The sequence below is a fragment of the Lathyrus oleraceus genome, chromosome 6, assembly GCF_024323335.1.
Source record: "Lathyrus oleraceus cultivar Zhongwan6 chromosome 6, CAAS_Psat_ZW6_1.0, whole genome shotgun sequence".
In the NCBI taxonomy this organism is placed as follows: domain Eukaryota; kingdom Viridiplantae; phylum Streptophyta; class Magnoliopsida; order Fabales; family Fabaceae; genus Lathyrus; species Lathyrus oleraceus.
This window is the reverse complement of record NC_066584.1, coordinates 15,350,189-15,373,300: the sequence shown is the minus strand read 5'-3', so window position 1 is coordinate 15,373,300 and position 23,112 is coordinate 15,350,189. Positions and strand designations below refer to the sequence as shown.

Sequence of the window (23,112 nt, the reverse complement as noted above, 5' to 3'; positions counted from 1 at the left end):
TTATTGACTTTGAAAGTTAATTAGTGAGTGATAGGTGATGTGGCATTAGTTGGTTAGTTCAATTAGCATGGCTAGTTCAATTAGTTAGTAGGAATTGAAATGTGAATGTGTTTAATTTGTTTTTGTGATGAGTGATGATAAGTCATTTTGATGATGATATGCTTGAGTGTTATGTCTGCTCAGTTAGATTGCATGACATATAAGTTGATTTGATTAACTGAATTGGATATAGATTTGCATATGAGAGAGGAGCGGCGGCGCCGCCCCCGAACATGAAAATTTTAACACAAACCCACCCTTGAATTGATCCCCAAGCTCGAATCCGAAACCAACTCCCTTTATATACCTACCGATTGCTCTAATCAAAAACTCAACCTTGATTTTGCCAAAACCTATACTAAACAACTACTCCTAAAACAAAATCCTGATCTAATGAACCAAACAAAATGCATCATACAAGAGGAGTTTCTATGGAAAGCCAAGGTCAAAGCTCGGGTTAAAGACACACAAAGTAAGACTAACCTTCGATGGATCTTAATCGCGCTCAAATGTGCGTCTTGATCGTGAAAAAAAGAAAAACAAAAGAAGAAAAGAAAAGTAGCGACCGAGAGTTTACCGAAGGACGGATCCGCAGGTATCACTTTCTCTTTATCCTTTGCTCGTCCTACTTGTTATCTTCCTCTTTTTTCTCTGTTGCTCTTCTATTTACCGTCGCTCCCTTTATGATTTGGACAAGGGTTTTAGCTCAAACTCGCCGAGATCCAAGGTGAAATCTTTACAAGCTTTTAGGAAACGTTGGAGCTTTACACAGTGTTTTGGGTTATTTTTTGCAGGGTAACGACGCTAGTCCAGGGTCTTTTATGAAGTATTGCTTTGATGGGTGCTCTAGGTTTTTAGAAGGAAAATCTTGTTGTCCATCTGTTAACCTCTCTCTCTGTTTTTGAAGAACTCTCAATCTTAGAAAACAACTTCTCCCTTTTTCGATTTTCTCATCCCCAGATTATGTGGGATTTTGTTTGTTCCTGTTTTAGATCAACTTTGACATGCTTTTCGGATGTTTATGTTAATTTGCTGGGTAAAGCTTTAATCTGAGTGATTTATTTTGTTGTTTTGCAGTTTCTTAAGAGCTTTTGGAAAGTGCTTTTAAAATAAGCTGCTTTTGTTCTCTGCATATTACAACTTTGGAAGTGACTTGATGAAGGTGGCTTGTAAGAAATGCCAAACTTGGGGGCGCCAGCTTTTGGTCACCAACAACACCTTTTTTTATTTAATTAGAAAATGTAATTATTTAAGGTTTTCTTTTAAGACAAATGTGTATATTTGGATTTATTTGTAACTTATTGAATTACAAGTCTAATAGCAATTGTAACTTGTTGGATTTGGGAAAGAATTGAATTACTAAAGTGTATTTTCTATTATTTGGAATATTGTTTGGATTATTATTTGTGCAATTGGTCTCTTTTTTTAAATTTTAAATTTTGTCTTAACAATTTAATTGTATTAATAAAAAAGAAAATTCTAAGCTATATCTCAAATTTAAAAATGGGTTGGGCCCAAAAATGTAATTTTAATGGATTTTCAACTCGATTAACTTTAGCACATTAATAAAACATGCCAAAAGGTCTAGCATAAAACATGCTACAAAAAAATGTTGCAATTTCAAACTTGATCCTAAAAACCAATCTAATACTCATATATGTGGTATCCTGATATAAACTAAACACAGTCATATTTAGAAAAGATGCAAGTTTAGTTTAAGGTTTTTTTTATGAACGGTTTAGAGATTTGGTCTTTGTTTGAAATGTGCAAATGGGTTTAATGACAAGTGATCATAAAAATAATCATGTCTCTTAATACTTACTGATAATCGAATGGACTTTTGGATCAGTGTCGTAAAAAGATTCAAACCATATTTTGCAACATTAATCATGGACATGTCTATGTAAATGGCCCTTTTGAAACAAAGCAATCTCATGGATAAACCAAAATGGCCGGACAAAATTGGGGTATGACAATAATGACCAATTAAATTGAGTTCAGAAAAATTGTATTAAAACCAAAATAACCCACAATTGAAATCCTAAAGAAACAACAGTTAGAGTACCGCCAAATGACGGTCCTCACATCCTAGTATTAATAAATTAGCTGGACATGCTTATGACAAACATGAAAACATAGTTTTGAAACTTAGAAGTAAACATTTTGGAAAGGTAATTGAAAGCAATACGGTGCGAGAAATAAGACTTAGAAATAAAAGAAGTTGTGAGAGACGAGGAAAGTAAAGTGCGAGTAAATAAACAAAGCGATAATAAAATGCGTAATATGATAATAACTTGCTCCAAATAGAGGCTTGAATCTGGTACATAATAATTGATGAAGATTTTTAAGAAATATAAATGGAGGCAAGATTAAACTGTGATACAATAAAGTGCTCCAAACTTCGTACAAACTTAATGCTCTCTGGTGCTATAACCCCTCGATGTGACAAGTTATAATTTTAACCGGTAATTCTAGTGCTTAAGATTGTGCTAAGCTTGGATGCCTCGGAAAATGAAGCTTATCGCCTATTTATAATGTTCCAAGGTCCAAAATATTAAGTGGGAAGCTTTTTCATTCATGGGAGAGAATGTATGAGTGCATGGAGTGAGTGGGAGACCAAGCAAGTCCATTTTCTAACTGCCTGACCTTCACAAAGGATGGCGAATGCCATGCCAAGGTGGCGAACACCACCTTTCCAACGTGTGGAAGAATGGGTAAATCTTTCCGTTGGTGAGTGGGACACGTCACTCTTTATATGGCATTCTCCATGGCAAATGTCATGTAGGTCATCTTGTGTGTAATTTCCCATTGTTTCTTTGTTTTGCATCCGAATTGCTTCGTTTCTTCACACATGGATCCTATATGGTCAAATACCTTAAATGCAGACAAAATACCCACATAACACTGGAAATGGAGGTAAAACGATAATAAAACATGTATAAAACGAGTCAAAATAACGGTGTAATTTGGTGTTATAAAATCCCCCAAAGAAAACCTTAACCCATTTTGATTACACAATCCTAAATTGGACCTTATCAATCTTTTTTGCCAACAAACAATAAAAAATGATTATGTGTAGTTGATGAATGCGTCAAAAGAGGTTGAAGATGATGAGAATTCTTTGTATCTTTCAGGATTCAATGCTTATAAATGACGCATGAATACATATTTATATGTATGTGTGAATGTAGAAAAGAAATGAGTAAAAATATATTTTTATCCAAAATGTAATTTTTAAAATTTGGTACAGAATGTATTAAATCTAAAATGGAATGAGTCAATACATCAGTTGAATGAGTTAATACGAAGCAAACAAAGACGATACATTGTAGGTATTAACTAGTTTGAGAGAAAAATGTTTCAGGATGAGTCAACTCTAAACACGGGAGAGTCGATCCATCCGCTCAATGTATCAACCCATTTTTCATTTGTATCGACTCATTTGAGGCAATGACAATCTTTGAAAAACATCTTTCAGATTGAGTCGACCCAAACAAGAATGAGTTGACCCAATCACAGGATGTATCGAATCATTACTCGATTGTATCGACTCATTAGAGGCAAACCCAAACTCATTTGAATTCCACGTAGTATGTATCAACCCATGCATGTCTTTTTATGAAGAATGCATATTTTAGGCATGCAATGCCTTATGTAATCTAGTCTTACATGTTCTATGATGATGATGATGATGCATGTTTGAGATTGTGAGGTCCAAATACACAAGGATATAAGATACCTAGTTTTGATATCATTCAAAGTACATTAAGAGCATATTGCACTCACAATACTGTCAAACTAGAGACCTCACCCTAAGATGTCCCATCCACCTAGGATATTACCTTCTATTTTTATGTTTGTTGTAATTGGTTTAAGTAATTTAACCCTCCTTGTTAGAGTCCCAATAAGGTTCTGATGGATACCGCGTAGAGCTTTTGAATCATATAAAGGTTTTGATGGATACCCCAAATGGCTTCAGAGTCCTATTAAGGTTTTAATGGACACCTAAAAGGTTTTAGAGTCCTACTAAGGTTCTGACAGATACTTTGGAGAGCTTTAGAGTCCCCTACGGTTCTGATGGACACTTTATAACGCTTTAAAGTCCTACCAAGATCCTGATGGATACCCTAAAGGGTCTCAGAGTCCCAAAAGAGTTCTGATCGTCTTCTAAGTCTATCATTTAAGATTTTTACCTATGGCATAATGCATGGTTAATTAAAACAATCACACAGTCTCATTAAACACCTTACCCTTGCGAGGAAAAAGTGTGACCCTAAGGGTTATTGATTTATTGAGTAAAAATAAAAGTTACATAATGTTTGGCCTTAGAGGCTCCATTCAACTATAATAATATCTTAAATTAATAATATTCCAAGTCCTCAGAATTTCTTCTCTTTAAATACTTTATAGCTTGTATCAAGTATGCCCAATGTGATATTTTGTATCGTACTCGAAAACTCCCTCCCCAATTTGGGTATATATTACCATTCTTAGATAGTTATACTATCTGTTTCAGTATCAGGTCACACTCTTCCATTGTCGTAGGTTTCACCTTTGAATTATACCTTATCGTCGTTCTTTACCTTAAGCAAATAATATGAGCAAACATTCCCTTAGAAACACAAACTAACCCTAGGATTATATGAGGATCCCATTGAATACAATAGAAGTGAGGGGTTCCTAACACATTCCCCTTACTTAACTGACTCCCGAACCTTAGTGTCTTACCCTTAACTTGAGGTTTTATCATTATTAAAACTACGACTATTAATCCTTTCGAGTTCAACACAATTAAATAAGGGCAACTGTCATACTCCAATTTTGTCCAACCATCTATCTATCCTTTAACTTATTATCGCACCTAGAAAAATGAGAGACACGACTTAGCGAAACGCAATCGCACGCTCGCAATGATGGACTGAACAGAGTCGCCACCGAACTTTATTTATTCCTAAAAAGGAAAGGGGAAATATCGATAAAACCCAAGATAAAATGACAATGATTATGGTCGTCGCAACCAAATCAAGGTTCGGGAGTCGATTACGCAAGGGGAAGGTATTAGCACCCCTCACGTCCGTTGTACTCAACGGGAACCATTAGGTTAGTTGTGCGCGTTAGTGTTAGTTTTAAATGTTAGACTTTAAGTTATCAGGTGGGAAAGAAAGAAAGGATGAGAGGAGAATGTTTTTTGGATTTTTTTGACGAAGGACTAAACCTAAGTTTTTTTATTAGTGGGCCTGACAAGATTTACAAATCTTGCTCCTACGTATCTCAATAGAGAAATCAAGGCTTACGTAGTTCTGGGTAGAAAATGTTTGTTTGTTGGTCGATTTTAGCGAAAGCTATATTATATTAATCGACGAAAACATTGTTTTACCCAAAACAGATGAGGAGCGGACGTATACCACACATCGAGTGGATTTACAAATCATCATTCGGAAAAACGTCACTTATCTCGACTCAACAATCATGGCTGAAACATTGCTTTGCATCACCTTAAGACAATATATCTTTCGTTTATGAAAAAGGTTTTTGATTAGTCGCACGGCGGCGAGAAAATAGTTTGATTGGTTGGGTGTATTTTTGAGTAATGGCGAGAACTTGGATGAGCGAGATATCCATCTCGAATCCTAGTCTCAGGAGTGCACGGTATACACCATGGTCCATTTCCATCTTTATTGACAAAAGTGTTTAATAAAGAATTAAGTGTTTTAAATTTGATTGAGAAAGGGTTTGAAGAAACCGCATTGACAATTTTAAACGATGGCGAGAGCTAAGATAGACGAGGCATCCACCTCAAATCTTAATCTCAGGAGTGCACGGTATACACCATGTTCCATTTCCATCTTTATTAAAAGAGGTTAAGATCGGAATTAAGTATTTTGGAATTTTAAAGACGAGTACTTGTGACATGCAAGCTCTTACAGCTTAGGTCTAATACTCGGGACTACGTCTGGACATTCCACCCAGGCAGTCTGTTTCTTTCCAATTTGTTAAGAAAATGGTTCGAATATTTACGAATGTTTTGGAGGGAAGACGAATATGCATGGCTTGCAAGCTCTTACAGCTTGAGCCTAATATTCGGGATTACGACTGGATATTCCATCCAGGTAATCTTTTTCTTCCAACTTCAATAAGAAGATGGTTTGAGATATTTACAGGTGTTTTGGAGAGAAGACGAATATTTATGGCTTACAAGCTCTTACAGCTTGAGCCTAATATTCAGGATTATGACTGGATATTCCATCCAGGATAATCTTTTTCTTCAAATTTTAAAGAGAAAAAGGATTTGGCGATTTCAGAAAATAAATCGGTGGAGTTCTCAATCATTCAATTTTTATTGTTCACTCTCAAAATGAATTTGAAATCAAATGAAATAAATAAGTGATCAAATAATTAAAAACAAATTATAAATATAAAAAGAATATGCACGTATATGAGATGCAGATTTTAATGAGAAAAAGGATTTGGCGATTTCAGAAAATAAATCGGTGGAATTCTCAATCATTCAATTTTTATTGTTCACTCTCAAAATGAATTTGAAATCAAATGAATAAATAAGTTATCAAATAATTAAAAACAAATTATAAATATAAAAAGAATATGCACGTATATGAGATGCACAAGCAATTAAAGGATGTTAAAATGAAATTAGGGCCCAAAGCTCATTCCACAATTAAATCCCTAGCTCTAATAATAAAACAAAATTAAAATGAATAATAATAATGAGAGTTGATAGGGGAGTAGAAATCAATTCCCTCAAATAGAGAGTCAATTTCAATGGTAGTCTGGGCAGTAGATGAAAGAGTTCTTTTCGCCCTCTCACATGCAGTCCTCAATCGCCTGAGTGCCCTAGGGTTACCGCTGATGTCCTTCTTGTTCTTTCTCTTGAACTCTTGAACAAAATGGTTCACCATTTTATTATCAAAATCCTCACCTCCAAGATGGGTGTCTCCGGCAGTGGCTTTCACCTCAAAGATACCCTCTTCAATAGTAAGCAAAGAGACATCAAAAGTACCACCACCAAGGTCAAAAATCAAGACATTCTTTTCACCAACACTTGTTGATTTCTTGTCTAGCCCATATGTGATGGCAGCAGCAGTGGACTCATTGATGATTCGCATGACATTAAGACCAGCAATAACACCAACATCCTTGGTAGCTTGACGCTGAGAATCAACAAAGTAAGCAGGGACAGTAACAACGACATTCTTAATTGCAGAGCCAAGGTAAGCTTCAGCAATCTCACGAATCTTCATCAGAACCATTGAAGACCATCAGCAGTCTCAATGATAAACTCAGTGAAAAAAATATTCGTGAGCTCAGCACCATCACCATTCCGTCCACCGGTAGTTTTCTTCACATTATCATCATGGTTACTACTAGTAAGAAGGTGACCGAAGATCAACTCAGGAACATAAATCTTCTCCTCCTGATGAATCTCAATCGGAACACTGTCGTCGTTGTTGTAAACAGAAACCGCGTTCGCTTCCGGATCTATCGTAACCTTCAACGAATCCATAGACGGATCTCTCTGTTATTATCGGCCGCGTTAACGAGGATCTCGTCGAAGATCTTCAAGAGTCCGGGAACATACGAACAGCACGGTGAACCATTTCATCGTTTTCGTAAACCCAGAGATCTGAGTGTGTTTTTTCAATTGAACCGACGTAGGTATCCGGACGGAGGAGAATGTGTTCGAGCTGTGTTTTCTTTTGGTACATTTATTCGATTGTTTTTCGAAGGAATGCACTACAACAAACAAGACCTTAGACATCGCTTTTTTTAGCCTTAGACAGCGCTTTAAAGCGCTGTCTAAGCCTCCGCTGCTAAAGGTTTAGACAACGCTTTTTTAAATCTTAAAAGCGTTGTCTAAGCCCCCCCCCCCCCCCTTAGACAGCGCTTTGGCCAAAAGCGCTTTATAAGACCCTCTTATTTTAAATTTTTTAGGTATACCTTAGACAGCGCTTTTGAAAAGCGCTGTCTAAGCCCCACCCCCTTAGACAACGCTTTGGCCAAAAGCGCTTTCTAAGACCCTCCTATTTTAATTTTTTTAGATATACCTTAGACAGCGCTTTTCAAAAAGCGCTGTCTAAGCCCCCCCTTAGACAGCGCTTTTGCCTAAAGCGCTTTCTAATCCCCCCCTTAGACAGCGCTTTTTACAAAAGCGCTGTCTTAGGTATACGAAAATTTTTGAAGCTTTTGTTTTAAACCACATTTTTTCCAGGTTTAGGGTTTAAATTAAAAAATATTTTTAATTTAAAACACATCCCACAAACTCAATTCAACCCATAACTGAACGGATCGGACAGTTTTGACAACAAAATTGAAAATCCGTCGAAGAACCCAACCCATTGAAATTTGATAAGGTTGGGTAATGGGTTCTGTAAACTGAGGTTCTATGTTGGATCACATAGACTTGTTTAAAATACTAAACAGTAATTTAGGGGGAATTTTCTGTCCAAAATTCAAAATATTTGAAACTAGTATTCAATAACCAAAATAAGATCATGCCCAGTAAAATAAACATAATTAAAATATCTTTTATCAAATCACAGTACAGAACTTCAAAAGCAAACAAAAATTACCAAAACTGATAAGAACTTCACCATACAGAAATCGGGAATTACTTTCAACATAGATGATAAAATCTCTATACTAAGAGTGCCAACCAAATCTCATATGCCAGAAAATGCCTTCTTTGCACCACTGGATGATCCAGCTGGGATGACTTTCAATACATTGAACCTCACTGCCTTGGAGAGTGGCCTATAGAAGTGGCACAAGTAAAGGCTTAGTCACACACATACATATACCAATATCTATATGATAATGTACTAAAATAAAAGTATCTATGGGTTAATACAAAAATGATAGAATTCTGCTAGAGTTTCACCTGCATTGACCAATAATGACACGATCACCTTCCTTAACACGGAAGGCAGGTGACACATGAGCTGGAATGTTGGAATGCCTCTTCTCATACCTAAGTAGAGCACGTAAGGAAAAAGGTTTTACAAATTATGTTTATCCAAGCATGCAAATTAAAAATGAAGAGCATGCCATTAAAGGAGAATACCTCTGATATTTCTTAATGAAGTGAAGATAATTCCTCCTGACAATAATAGTCCGATTCATTTTGGCACTGTGACAGGTTCCGGCTATGATACGACCACGGATGGAAACATTGCCAGTGAATGGACACTTCTTGTCAATAAAGGTTCCTGTATTTGAAATTCAAAGGTCATTTCTGTATTAGAAGCAGAAATAAAATAACCATAACCATATAATCATACAAAGATATATTAAGAATAGTCTGCCTCTATATATTGAGACCATTATTCTGTTTGCAATTAACACTTTCATGAAGCAAGATACAAGCATTTACATTTGCCCCACATATATACCAATTCTTTCAAAGTAGATACCAAAACCATTCATTAAAAAGCAACACCTAATAACTTGAACAAGTATTGAGGATTTCTAAGCACATCATAGAGACCCGAGACCTCAATACTTCCAATAGGAACACAATACAAAACACACAACAAAAACAGAGTTGGCAACCTCACAAGTATGAAATCATAGAAAAATATAGAGATGTAATTAAGCATCCACTACACAAATCCAAAATGCTCTAGTAGTATTCTATTGCATTATTTCTATCTTTCTCTAATTTTGATTTGCATCAATTTGCTATCAAAGTGTGTTCATCACTCATCTCCTTCAAAAGGCTACATTTATACATTCAAAACCAAACATCAACACACTCTCGAAGACACTCCATATATATACAAACACTGAGATATATAAATACAGAGAGAAAGGAACCTTCGATGGCTTCTTTGGGGGTCTTGAATCCAAGACCAACAAATTTCCAGAAGCGATTTCCACCTTTACCGGGCCTCTTCCCCTTACCAGATTTCTTCGAGCTACGAAATTGAGCAAAAACAACAAACAAATATGGATCAACAATCATCACAGTTAAAAACAAAACACACATTGAGATATGAAGTGCCGAATATACCATAAAAACACTTTGGGTTGTTTGAGATAAGCCTTCTCAGTCTGTAACAGATTAAAAAATACACATCAATGGAAAATCGAAACATAGCAGAATGAAAAAACGAAAAACGAAGCAACAAGAAGTTACTTGTTCAACCATGGTGGAATTGCGGAGGAGGGATTTGGTGAAGCCGCACGCACTGGAAACCTTCTCGCTCAGATTTTTGGTAGAGGCTGAGAAACCCTAACCTGATTGTTATATGTCTACCCGGTCAAACCTTAAACCTAAACCTGATTGTTCTAATTTTTTTTAATTGAAAGACTTTAAACAGCGCTTTCTCAAAAGCGCTGACTAAGGTCTATATTTAAAAGCGCTTTCTAAAAGCGCTGTCTAAGGGGGGGTCTTAGACAGCGCTTTCTAAAAGCGCTGTCTAAGACCCCCCCCCCCCTTAGACAGCGCTTTCATTATTTTTTTAGAACATTTTCCGTGTTTTATTTTTATTTTAACCTTAGACAGCGCTTTCTTTTAAAAGCGTTGTCTAAGATGCGCTGTTAAAAAACCTTTTTGGCGTAGTGATGTTAGCGGCGTTGCTGGTTTGGAGAGGGCGTTTTTCGTGGTGGTTGGTGGTGGTTGTGTTTGGAGTGGTGAAGACGGATGATTTTGACGGTAAATGGTGGGTTTGCGGCGGCTTGAGGGTTTGCTCGCAGGATTGTTGGTGTCGTTAGGTGGAGGTGAGGATGAACGACGATAAAAACGCGAACGGTGGAGAAGAATGAAGGGTGGAGATTGGAGGTTGAGGAAGCATTAGGTTTGTGGTTGCCAGCGCGGTGCTTTTCCGGAGGATTGAGAGTGGAGGGAGCAGGTGGAGAGAGATGGAGGGTGAGGAGGATGGTGATTTTGTGAGTGTGTGTTGTTGTATGAGTTCTGGCAGTGTCTGTTAATGTTTTTGTTGGACTACACGTGGGGGTATCCGGTTGTTGGTAGGTGGAGAGTGAAGAGAGAGGGCATTTGGGGTCTGTGCCGCTAGGCATCTGTTGGTTTTCTTCTTTCATTCACCAGCATCTTTAGTATTTATAGTGTCAAACTAGGGTTATTAATTTGAGACAAATACCAAAATGCCCCTCTTTTCAAAGTTTTAGAACAAAATGAGTTTTAAGAACTAATTAAAATTAAATTAAATCATTCTAACAAAAAAACTATATTAAACTAAAACAAAGACGTAGAAAATTCTAATTAATTGAATCAAATATTTTGACAAAGAGATAAAAATAAAATGTCTCAAAATGGATAAAGGTCGGGCGCAAAAGTGCTCGAAAAATTAAAATGAATGCACCAAAATGATCATTGCGAAATAAACTTATTGGAAAAATACAGCGTTTCTTTTAATTTTGAAATAAATTTTGACCGGTTAAACATGCTCGAGCTGATCAAAAGGTGACCGAAAAATTAGCTGAAAAATAAATCGAGCATACCATGTTAAACTACGTGAAACATAGATTAATAAAACTGATGTCTGCAAGCTTGATTTTGAAAAAATTTCGCCCGCCATTTTGACACACATTCGATAATTGGTTTAACCGCTTCGTCTATAAATCTGAAAATTCATTTCGACTGACATTCTAGGCATTATGCGGTATGGAATGCATGGTATGCTATGCAGAGATGAAATAACTATGATGAATGTATTGAATCAGCGATACAGGGTCAAAATTGGGGTGTGACAGTTCCCCTATTTAAGTATCTTCAACACGAGAATATGAAGAAGTACACTCTTCATATGATCATAGTGGGAGATAGTTAAATACTAAGAAGACCCGAATTTTGATCCTGAAATGCAAATGATAGGATATGATATGAGATGAATGCTTGAATGAATGACTCTTTTTTTATTTGATTTGCTAGGGATATGATCAGACATAAGATAAACCCTAGCATGATGCTTTATGATGGATACAAAATGAAACAAAGATCTGTGGGGGATGCTGATGGTCCACAGGAGACAGACAAATGGTTGATGATGGTATCTTAGCATGCTTGGGTTTATCCAAATCCTTGCAAAAATCCCAACTCATCTCCCTCTCATTAAGAGCTCTCACACCTAAGCCGCTCGGGTTCATCATCTGAACCTGAGCTAGCTCTGAGCAAACCTCTTATCATCTTTTCCGGAGCATACTCAGAGAAAAAAGAAAATGAGTAGAAGGAGAATACGAAGAAAATCATCAAATATATATAGGAAGAGATAATTCAAACTCATACCTTTAAGGTTGGACCTCACCAGAGCTTCAAAGCTCTGACGAGGTATTCTTTTCCCTTATTTCTTGCATTTGTTTCACACATACTCATTGATCCATGAAGTTTGTATTTTTGTTTTCACCCTTGGCAATAACGATGTTGACGACGGTGAAAGAATCTCTGCTTCCAGGTAAAGGTTCTTAGTCTATCTCTCTCTTGCTTTAACTTCTAAATTCTTCTTCTTTCCCTTCTTGGCTAGAAAGCTTCTGAGTGGTTGATGTTGTTGATTGAACTCTCTCTATGAGTGTGGTGAGGTTGATTCAACCAGAGAAGGAGAGTTTGAGTTCAGATTCTGAGAGGTTAATGGTGATAGTGAATGAATGATGAAGCTGAGGGTGATGAAGATGAGTGTGTTGAGAGTCAAAAAATGATTGAGGGATTTTTGTGTTGATGATTCATGGTTTAGATGAGAAAATGATTGATCTTTTTATTGTAGCTAGAGAATGAGGACTATATATGTTGTTATTGTTATTGGGATTAGAAAATTCCGTTATGGAAGTTTGTGAATTCAGTTGGAATGTGTGAATGAAGGAAATGGTTAATTATTCTATATTATTGACTTTGAAAGTTAATTAGTGAGTGATAGATGACGTGGCATTAGTTGGTTAGTTCAATTAGCATGGCTAGTTCAATTAGTTAGTAGGAATTGAAATGTGAATGTGTTTAATTTGTTTTTGTGATGAGTGATGATAAGTCATTTTTGATGATGATATGCTTGAGTGTTATGTCTGCTCAGTTAGATTGCATGACATATAAGTTGATTTGATTAACTGAATTGGATATAGATTTGCATATGAGAGAGGAGCGGCGGCGCCGCCCCCGAACATGAAAATTTTAACACAAACCCACCCTTGAATTGATCCCCAAGCTCGAATCCGAAACCAACTCCCTTTATATACCTACCGATTGCTCTAATAAAAAACTCAACCTTGATTTTGCCAAAACCTATACTAAACAACTACTCCTAAAACAAAATCCTGATCTAATGAACCAAACAAAATGCATCATACAAGAGGAGTTTCTATGGAAAGCCAAGGTCAAAGCTCGGGTTAAAGACACACAAAGTAATACTAACCTTCGATGGATCTTAATCGCGCTCAAATGTGCGTCTTGATCGTGAAAAAAAGAAAAACAAAAGAAGAAAAGAAAAGTAGCGACCGAGAGTTTACCGAAGGACGGATCCGCAGGTATCACTTTCTCTTTATCCTTTGCTCGTCCTACTTGTTATCTTCCTCTTTTTTCTCTGTTGCTCTTCTATTTACCGTCGCTCCCTTTATGATTTGGACAAGGGTTTTAGCTCAAACTCGCCGAGATCCAAGGTGAAATCTTTACAAGCTTTTAGGAAACATTGAAGCTTTACATAGTGTTTTGGGTTATTTTTTGCAGGGTAACGACGCTAGTCCAGGGTCTTTTATGAAGTATTGCTTTGATGGGTGCTCTAGGTTTTTAGAAGGAAAATCTTGTTGTCCATCTGTTAACCTCTCTCTCTGTTTTTGAAGAACTCTCAATCTTAGAAAACAACTTCTCCCTTTTTCGATTTTCTCATCCCCAGATTATGTGGGATTTTGTTTGTTCCTGTTTTAGATCAACTTTGACATGCTTTTCGGATGTTTATGTTAATTTGCTGGGTAAAGCTTTAATCTGAGTGATTTATTTTGTTGTTTTGCAGTTTCTTAAGAGCTTTTGGAAAGTGCTTTTAAAATAAGCTGCTTTTGTTCTCTGCATATTACAACTTTGGAAGTGACTTGATGAAGGTGGCTTGTAAGAAATGCCAAACTTGGGGGCGCCAGCTTTTGGTCACCAACAACACCTTTTTTTATTTAATTAGAAAATGTAATTATTTAAGGTTTTCTTTTAAGACAAATGTGTATATTTGGATTTATTTGTAACTTATTGAATTACAAGTCTAATAGCAATTGTAACTTGTTGGATTTGGGAAAGAATTGAATTACTAAAGTGTATTTTCTATTATTTGGAATATTGTTTGGATTATTATTTATTTGTGCAATTGGTCTCTTTTTTTTAAATTTTAAATTTTGTCTTAACAATTTAATTGTATTAATAAAAAAAGAAAATTCTAAGCTATATCTCAAATTTAAAAATGGGTTGGGCCCAAAAATGTAATTTTAATGGATTTTCAACTCGATTAACTTTAGCACATTAATAAAACATGCCAAAAGGTCTAGCATAAAACATGCTACAAAAAAATGTTGCAATTTCAAACTTGATCCTAAAAACCAATCTAATACTCATATATGTAGTATCCTGATATAAACTAAACACAGTCATATTTAGAAAAGATGCAAGTTTAGTTTAAGGTTTTTTTTATGAACGGTTTAGAGATTTGGTCTTTGTTTGAAATGTGCAAATGGGTTTAATGACAAGTGATCATAAAAATAATCATGTCTCTTAATACTTACTGATAATCGAATGGACTTTTGGATCAGTGTCGTAAAAAGATTCAAACCATATTTTGCAACATTAATCATGGACATGTCTATGTAAATGGCCCTTTTGAAACAAAGCAATCTCATGGATAAACCAAAATGGCCGGACAAAATTGGGGTATGACAATAATGACCAATTAAATTGAGTTCAGAAAAATTGTATTAAAACCAAAATAACCCACAATTGAAATCCTAAAGAAACAACAGTTAGAGTACCGCCAAATGACGGTCCTCACATCCTAGTATTAATAAATTAGCTGGACATGCTTATGACAAACATGAAAACATAGTTTTGAAACTTAGAAGTAAACATTTTGGAAAGGTAATTGAAAGCAATACGGTGCGAGAAATAAGACTTAGAAATAAAAGAAGTTGTGAGAGACGAGGAAAGTAAAGTGCGAGTAAATAAACAAAGCGATAATAAAATGCGTAATATGATAATAACTTGCTCCAAATAGAGGCTTGAATCTGGTACATAATAAATTGATGAAGATTTTTAAGAAATATAAATGGAGGCAAGATTAAACTGTGATACAATAAAGTGCTTCAAACTTCGTACAAACTTAATGCTCTCTGGTGCTATAACCCCTCGATGTGACAAGTTATAATTTTAACCGGTAATTCTAGTGCTTAAGATTGTGCTAAGCTTGGATGCCTCGGAAAATGAAGCTTATCGCCTATTTATAATGTTCCAAGGTCCAAAATATTAAGTGGGAAGCTTTTTCATTCATGGGAGAGAATGTATGAGTGCATGGAGTGAGTGAGAGACCAAGCAAGTCCATTTTCTAACTGCCTGACCTTCACAAAGGATGGCGAATGCCATGCCAAGGTGGCGAACACCACCTTTCCAACGTGTGGAAGAATGGGTAAATCTTTCCGTTGGTGAGTGGGAAACGTCACTCTTTATATGGCATTCTCCATGGCAAATGTCATGTAGGTCATCTTGTGTGTAATTTCCCATTGTTTCTTTGTTTTGCATCCGAATTGCTTAGTTTCTTCACACATGGATCCTATATGGTCAAATACCTTAAATGCAGACAAAATACCCACATAACACTGGAAATGGAGGTAAAACGATAATAAAACATGTATAAAACGAGTCAAAATAACGGTGTAATTTGGTGTTATAAAATCCCCCAAAGAAAACCTTAACCCATTTTGATTACACAATCCTAAATTGGACCTTATCAATCTTTTTTGCCAACAAACAATAAAAAATGATTATGTGTAGTTGATGAATGCGTCAAAAGAGGTTGAAGATGATGAGAATTCTTTGTATCTTTCAGGATTCAATGCTTATAAATGACGCATGAATACATATTTATATGTATGTGTGAATGTAGAAAAGAAATGAGTAAAAATATATTTTTATCCAAAATGTAATTTTTAAAATTTGGTACAGAATGTATTAAATCTAAAATGGAATGAGTCAATACATCAGTTGAATGAGTTAATACGAAGCAAACAAAGACGATACATTGTAGGTATTAACTAGTTTGAGAGAAAAATGTTTCAGGATGAGTCAACTCTAAACACGGGAGAGTCGATCCATCCGCTCAATGTATCAACCCATTTTTCATTTGTATCGACTCATTTGAGGCAATGACAATCTTTGAAAAACATCTTTCAGATTGAGTCGACCCAAACAAGAATGAGTTGACCCAATCACAGGATGTATCGAATCATTACTCGATTGTATCGACTCATTAGAGGCAAACCCAAACTCATTTGAATTCCACGTAGTATGTATCAACCCATACTCAACATGTATCAACCCATGCACGTCTTTTTATGAAGAATGCATATTTTAGGCATGCAATGCCTTATGTAATCTAGTCTTACATGTTCTATGATGATGCATGTTTGAGATTGTGAGGTCCAAATACACAAGGATATAAGATACCTAGTTTTGATATCATTCAAAGTACATTAAGAGCATATTGCACTCACAATACTGTCAAACTAGAGACCTCACCCTAAGATGTCCCATCCACCTAGGATATTACCTTCTATTTTTATGTTTGTTGTAATTGGTTTAAGTAATTTAACCCTCCTTGTTAGAGTCCCAATAAGGTTCTGATGGATACCGCGTAGAGCTTTTGAATCATATAAAGGTTTTGATGGATACCCCAAATGGCTTCAGAGTCCTATTAAGGTTTTAATGGACACCTAAAAGGTTTTAGAGTCCTACTAAGGTTCTGACAGATACTTTGGAGAGCTTTAGAGTCCCCTACGGTTCTGATGGACACTTTATAACGCTTTAAAGTCCTACCAAGATCCTGATGGATACCCTAAAGGGTCTCAGAGTCCCACAAGAGTTCTGATCGTCTTCTAAGTCTATCATTTAAGATTTTTACCTATGGCATAATGCATGGTTAATTAAAACAATCACACAGTTTCATTAAACACCTTACCCTTGCGAGGAAAAAGTGTGACCCTAAGGGTTATTGATTTATTGAGTAAAAATAAAAGTTACATAATGTTTGGCCTTAGAGGCTCCATTCAACTATAATAATATCTTAAATTAATAATATTCCAAGTCCTTAGAATTTCTTCTCTTTAAATACTTTATAGCTTATATCAAGTATGCCCAATGTGATATTTTGTATCGTACTCGAAAACTCCCTCCCCAATTTGGGTATATATTACCATTCTTAGATAGTTATACTATTTGTTTCAGTATTAGGTCACACTCTTCCATTGTCGTAGGTTTCACCTTTGAATTGTACCTTATCGTCGTTCTTTACTTTGCTGCAAATTCTTGAATTTAAGTTATCTATTTGATCTCTTTCATGAGGTTGACATAGTTTCCTAGTTTGATCTGATATTTTTCTTCACTAGAGTGCTCCCTTCGCCATGTGAGTGTGTTAATTTCAATTGGGATTACCACATCTGCATCCTAGACCATCCTGAAGAGGGTTTCATTGGTTGATGAGTGTGAAGTTGTGTAATATGACCATAATACCTCGTGAAGAAGCTCAACCCAAAATCCATTGACCTCTTCTAGTTTCTTTCTCATCCCAAATAATATGATTTTTTTGACTACTTCCACTTGACCGATATAAACTTTGTCTAAATTCCTAGTCGTCCTTAATTTAAAATAATATGTCTCCACCTAACACATCACAAGTGGTCCTTAATTTAAGACTTATTCAATTACAAAGACTTTATTTTGTTATACGAATTACTCAAAATCCTTTTATACGAAAAATAGAAAACTCTTTGAATTTTTTTTTTTTAAAATCAACTCAATATCACCTGTTAGAATGAGGCTTCTCCAAAATTTGAATCGTAAAACATCCATTAAATTGCATTTATTCCGATAATGCAATCACATAGCTAAGTCGGACAACCACGAAGGAGTAAGTTTCAAAAACGTGTAGAAGTATAAAACAATTGTCCTCACTATTAGTACGATTGTCCTTAATTCGAAATCAATTTGAGGTATTGTAATTAACCTTTGCAATATCAGTTTGTAAGAGAAGTAGTAGAAATGCAAACTCCAAACCCTATGTTTGATGTTGATTCTAGCTCCTTCTCCACCCTTGATGTTAGCAAGATCAAGTCACACAAGATCTCCAATATGATCTTTCGGTTACCGCTACTCCTTTAACCAAACCTTTCTTTCTTTAAAGCCTTCACCCGGTTGAATCCAAATTGTGAAATCTTGTCCCACGCCTTTCAATTAATCATCCGATTACCGATACTCCTTTGCAATAACCCCCATTATTCAAAGTCTTCGCTCGGTCGAATCCAAGTTGACAAGACTTGTGCAAAAACCTCATAATAAACCCTTGATCTTGGAGTAAAGACCCTAAGGTTTTATCCTTAAATTATGTTCGCGAGAGACCTAATTGTTAATCTATCTTGTAGTTTTAAAAGATATCGAACCCACAGAGACCTAATTGTCAATCTATAGTTTATAGTTGCTACAATATTTATCTAAGGAAAATGAATTAAGCAAAGGAGAAATGAAATAAATAACTTTAATAAATTCAAACAAATAATATCGGGACGCGATTCTTATCAAACAACAGTACTCTTGATTGTTTCTAAATAGGATCATTGTACAAGGCAATATTTTCTACTTTGAAAATAATATAATTGAACAGGAACTGTCGCTTTCGCGTATTTAGAACCAGATTTGACTCTCTAATTTATACCGTCCACTGTCATGGGTGACCAATGCTTATTGCGTTAAAGTAGTAAATCATATTTTAAGAAATCAGACTCTTTACTCAGTTGAAAAGTAATTTTGATTGAAAAGTTTAACTTAAGAGGGTTCCATGCTTTCGTTCAGGTAACCGGATCCAAAACCTATAAACACATCCACAAATAGTTTTTAAACCTCCTTCTATAAATATTATACTTTCCTAGTTAATTAACAAAGTGTTTTTGCAGTATTCGTTAATAAAAAACAAACCAATCTTATTCTTTAGTGTCAGACGACTTTCGATCTTACCCATCGTTTTCATGGCTCTACTTTCATAGTGACCGATTAAATTGAGCTCAGAAAAATTGTATTAAAACCAAAATAACCCATAATTAAAATCCTAAAGAAACAACAGTTAGAGTACCGCCAAATGACGGTCCTCACATCCTAGCATCAACAAATTAGTTGGACATGCTTATGACAAACATGAAAACATAGTTTTGAAACTTAGAAGTAAACATTTTGGAAAGGTAATTGAAAGCAATACGGTGCGAGAAATAAGACTTGGAAATAAAAGAAGTTGTGAGAGACGAGGAAAGTAAAGTGCGAGTAAATAAACAAAGCGATAATAAAATGCGTAATATGATAATAACTTGCTCCAAAGAGAGGCTTGAATCTGGTACATAATAAATTGATGAAGATTTTTAAGAAATATAAATGGAGGCAAGATTAAACTGTGATGAGATAAAGTGCTTCAAACTTCGTACAAACTTAATGCTCTTTGGTGCTATAACCCCTCGATGTGACGAGTTATAATTTTAACCGGTAATTCTAGTGCTTAAGATTGTTCTAAGCTTGGATGCCTCGGAAAATGAAGCTTATCGCTTATTTATAATGTTCCAAGGTCCAAAATATTAAGTGGGAAGCTTTTTCATTCATGGGAGAGAATTTATGAGTGCATGGAGTGAGTGGGAGACCAAGCAAGTCCATTTTCTAACTGGATGGCCTTCACAAAGGATGACGAATGTCATGCCAAGGTGGAGAACACCACCTTTCCAACGTGTGGAAGAATGGGTCAATCTTTCCGTTGGAGAAAATTCTAGATCTAAAAAATGTGTAAAAAAAATTCTGTTATGATTTACTATTTATATGCTTCACTAATCATGATTAATTAAGTTCTAATCAAATGCTAATGAAAAATGGTTAATTTTGGAGGTGTTTTGCAAAAATTATTTTTTTACCTTATGCATGGCATGGCATGTGAATAGTGCACGTTTTTGCATTCATTTTCTCTCAAAATATTATTTTAAAACCAACGGAAATGTTAAAATGTGAAAACAATGCATTATTTTTGAACTTGATTTTTTCCCTCCACTTTTTAAAATTAATTCACTTGAAAAATGGACTTTTTATGTGATGATTTTTGATGAAATGTAATGATGCATCATGAAAGTACATGTCAAATGGAGTTTGCTCAAAGAAAGATCACCCAATTTGGCCTTGTGAATCAAAAGTTATGCCACTTTGAAAATCAACTTTTTTGGACAATGATCAATCCATAACTTGCCAACCACAAATGAGAAATTCATGTTCTTGGACTTTTTGGAAAGGTGAGAGCAAGATCTACAACTTTCATGTTGAACAAAATTTCATTTGAAGCATTTTTGGAAACATAATTTTGAGGAGGAAAACTTTCCATTTTTGGCAGTTTTCAATTACAAGTCACTTTCTATTTTTGGAAAGTTTCCATCTGATTTTATTTTCTTCATTCTTGATGTTTGAAATGTCAAATGAAACTTGTTTAGACATGAATGAAGTGTATCCAACTCATTTCCCCCTCCAAATCCATCAAATCATGCACAGTTGACCACAGTTGACTTTTTCAACTGATAGATGAATTTGGCAATGCACTGATCAAGTTGAGCCTCAAACTCCTGATGAAATGGCTCAATGATGAAACCCTAGCTTCCATAAGCTCAATATAATCATAAAATGATCCCCATATCCATTGAAAACCTCATCTCCTTGCCATGCCCTGATTGGCCCAATGCAGATGATTAGGGTTGACTAGTGGTCAAAACCCTAATCTCAAGGTATATAATCAGTCACTTGATGATGACAAACCATGATGATGATGATGATGAATCATTCCAATCAAGATGAAGACCAATCTCCTTTGAGAATCACAAAACCCTAATTTGGACCTCCACATCCTCAGATGATTAATGATCAGTCCAATGGAACCCTGGGCTTGCACATGACCTCTTTATCTTCTGATCCAGACTTATGAGGATGACTTGCACAATGTAACCACATGATATGCAATATGCAATGCCTAATGAAATGTAATATGTTAAACTAGTCCCAAGAGAGGAGGGCAAATTTTGAGGTGTTACAACGAGTTATAATTTTAACCGGTAATTCTAGTGCTTAAGATTGTTCTAAGCTTGGATGCCTCGGAAAATGAAGCTTATCGCTTATTTATAATGTTCCAAGGTCCAAAATATTAAGTGGGAAGCTTTTTCATTCATGAGAGAGAATTTATGAGTGCATGGAGTGAGTGGGAGACCAAGCAAGTCCATTTTCTAACTGTATGGCCTTCACAAAGGATGGCGAATGTCATGCCAAGGTGGAGAACACCACCTTTCCAACGTGTGGAAGAATGGGTCAATCTTTCCGTTGGTGAGTGGGACACGTCACTCTTCATATGGCATTCTCCATGGCAAATGTCATGTAGGTCGTCTTGTGTGTAATTTCCCATTTTTCTTTGTTTTGCATCTAAATTGCTTCATTTCTTCACACATGGATCCTATATGGTCAAATACCTTAAATGCAGACAAAATACCCACATAACACTGGAAATGGAGGTAAAACGATAATAAAACATGTACAAAACGAGTCAAAATAACGGTGTAATTTGGTGTTATAAAATCCCCCAAAGAAAACCTTAACTCATATTGATTACACAATCCTAAATTGGACCTTATCAATCTTTTTTTTTCCAACAAACAATAAAAAATGATTATGTGTAGTTGATGAATGTGTCAAGAGAGGTTGAAGATGATGAGAATTCTTTGTATCTTTCAGGATTCAATGCTTATAAATGACGCATGAATAAGTATTTATATGTATGTGTGAATGTAAAAAAGAAATGAGTAAAAACATATTTTTATCCAAAATGTAATTTTTAAAATTTGGTACATAATGTATTGAATCTAAAATGGAATGAGTCAATACATCAGTTGAATGAGTTAATACGAAGCAAACAGAGACAATACATTATAGGTATTAACTAATTTGAGAGAAAAATGTTTCAGGATGAGTCAACTCTAAACACGGGAGAGTCGATCCATCCGCTCAATGTATCAACCCATTTTTCATTTGTATCGACTCATTTGAGGCAATGACAATCTTTGAAAAACGTCTTTCAGATTGAGTCGACCCAAACAAGAATGAGTTGACCCAATCGCAGGATGTATCGACTCATTACTCGATTGTATCGACTCATTAGAGGCAAACCCAAATTCATTTGAATTCCACTCAGTGTGTATTAACCCATACTCAACATGTATCAACCCATGTATGTCTTTTTATAAAGAATGCATATTTTAGGCATGCGATGACTTATGTAATCTAGTCTTACATGTTCTATGATGATGATGATGCATATTTGAGATTGTGAGGTCTAAATACACAAGGATCTAAGTTACCTAGTTTTGATATCATTCAAAATACATCAAGAGCATATTGCACTCACAATACTGTCAAACTAGAGACCTCACCCTAAGATGTCTCATCCACCTAGGATATTACCTTATATTTTTATGCTTGTTGTAATTGATTTAAGTAATTTAACCCTCCTTGTTAGAGTCCCACTCAGGTTCTGATGGATACCCCGTAGAGCTTTAGAATCATATAAAGGTTTTGATGGATACCCCAAATGGCTTCAGAGTCCTATTGAGGTTTTAATGGGTACCTAAAAGGTTTTAGAGTCATACTAAGGTTCTGATGGATACTTTGGAGAGCTTTAGAGTCCCTTAAGGTTCTGATGGACACTCTATAACGCTTTAAAGTCCTACCAAGATCCTGATGGATACCCTAAAGGGTCTCAGTGTCCCACAAGAGTTCTGATCGTCTTCTAAGTCGATCATTTAAGATTTTTACCTATGGCATAA

General features: G+C 35.5%; 2 protein-coding genes, 2 long non-coding RNA genes and 1 pseudogene across 4 annotated transcripts; 2 read left to right on the top strand and 3 right to left on the bottom strand.

Annotated features, from left to right (window-relative positions):
* The first annotated feature begins 249 nt into the window (after positions 1-249).
* Positions 250-1,055, top strand: LOC127097304 (uncharacterized). The gene is made up of 2 exons (XR_007792979.1): positions 250-634; positions 834-1,055. It is a non-coding gene; the product is annotated as an uncharacterized LOC127097304 (long non-coding RNA).
* Positions 1,056-6,746: 5,691 nt separating this feature from the next.
* On the bottom strand, positions 6,747-7,310 carry LOC127093693 (heat shock 70 kDa protein 3; the record flags this gene model as incomplete). The annotated part of the gene is made up of 1 exon (XM_051032618.1): positions 6,747-7,310. A coding segment is annotated over one exon (564 nt), but the record flags the coding sequence as incomplete, so codon positions are not given.
* Positions 7,311-7,312: 2 nt separating this feature from the next.
* LOC127093692 (DNA topoisomerase 2-like) lies at positions 7,313-8,394 on the bottom strand (annotated as a pseudogene).
* A 323-nt stretch (positions 8,395-8,717) lies between these two features.
* Positions 8,718-10,204, bottom strand: LOC127093691 (40S ribosomal protein S11). Its single transcript, XM_051032617.1, has 6 exons — positions 10,193-10,204; positions 10,067-10,107; positions 9,871-9,971; positions 9,119-9,263; positions 8,936-9,025; positions 8,718-8,808 (listed from the first exon to the last, which is right to left on the bottom strand). Exons 1-6 carry the CDS (start codon positions 10,202-10,204, stop codon positions 8,718-8,720), a joined length of 480 nt encoding a protein of 159 aa, XP_050888574.1.
* A 2,935-nt stretch (positions 10,205-13,139) lies between these two features.
* Positions 13,140-13,945, top strand: LOC127097308 (uncharacterized). The gene is made up of 2 exons (XR_007792982.1): positions 13,140-13,524; positions 13,724-13,945. It is a non-coding gene; the product is annotated as an uncharacterized LOC127097308 (long non-coding RNA).
* The last annotated feature ends 9,167 nt before the right edge of the window (positions 13,946-23,112 follow it).

Bases quoted from the DNA above. Each gene is read 5' to 3' on its own strand.
- LOC127093691 (XM_051032617.1), bottom strand. The intron at 9,026-9,118 runs GTATTCTCCTTT...TGCTCTACTTAG, and splicing joins TTCATTAAGAAATATCAGAG to GTATGAGAAGAGGCATTCCA. The intron at 8,809-8,935 runs GTGAAACTCTAG...CCACTTCTATAG, and splicing joins GTCATTATTGGTCAATGCAG to GCCACTCTCCAAGGCAGTGA.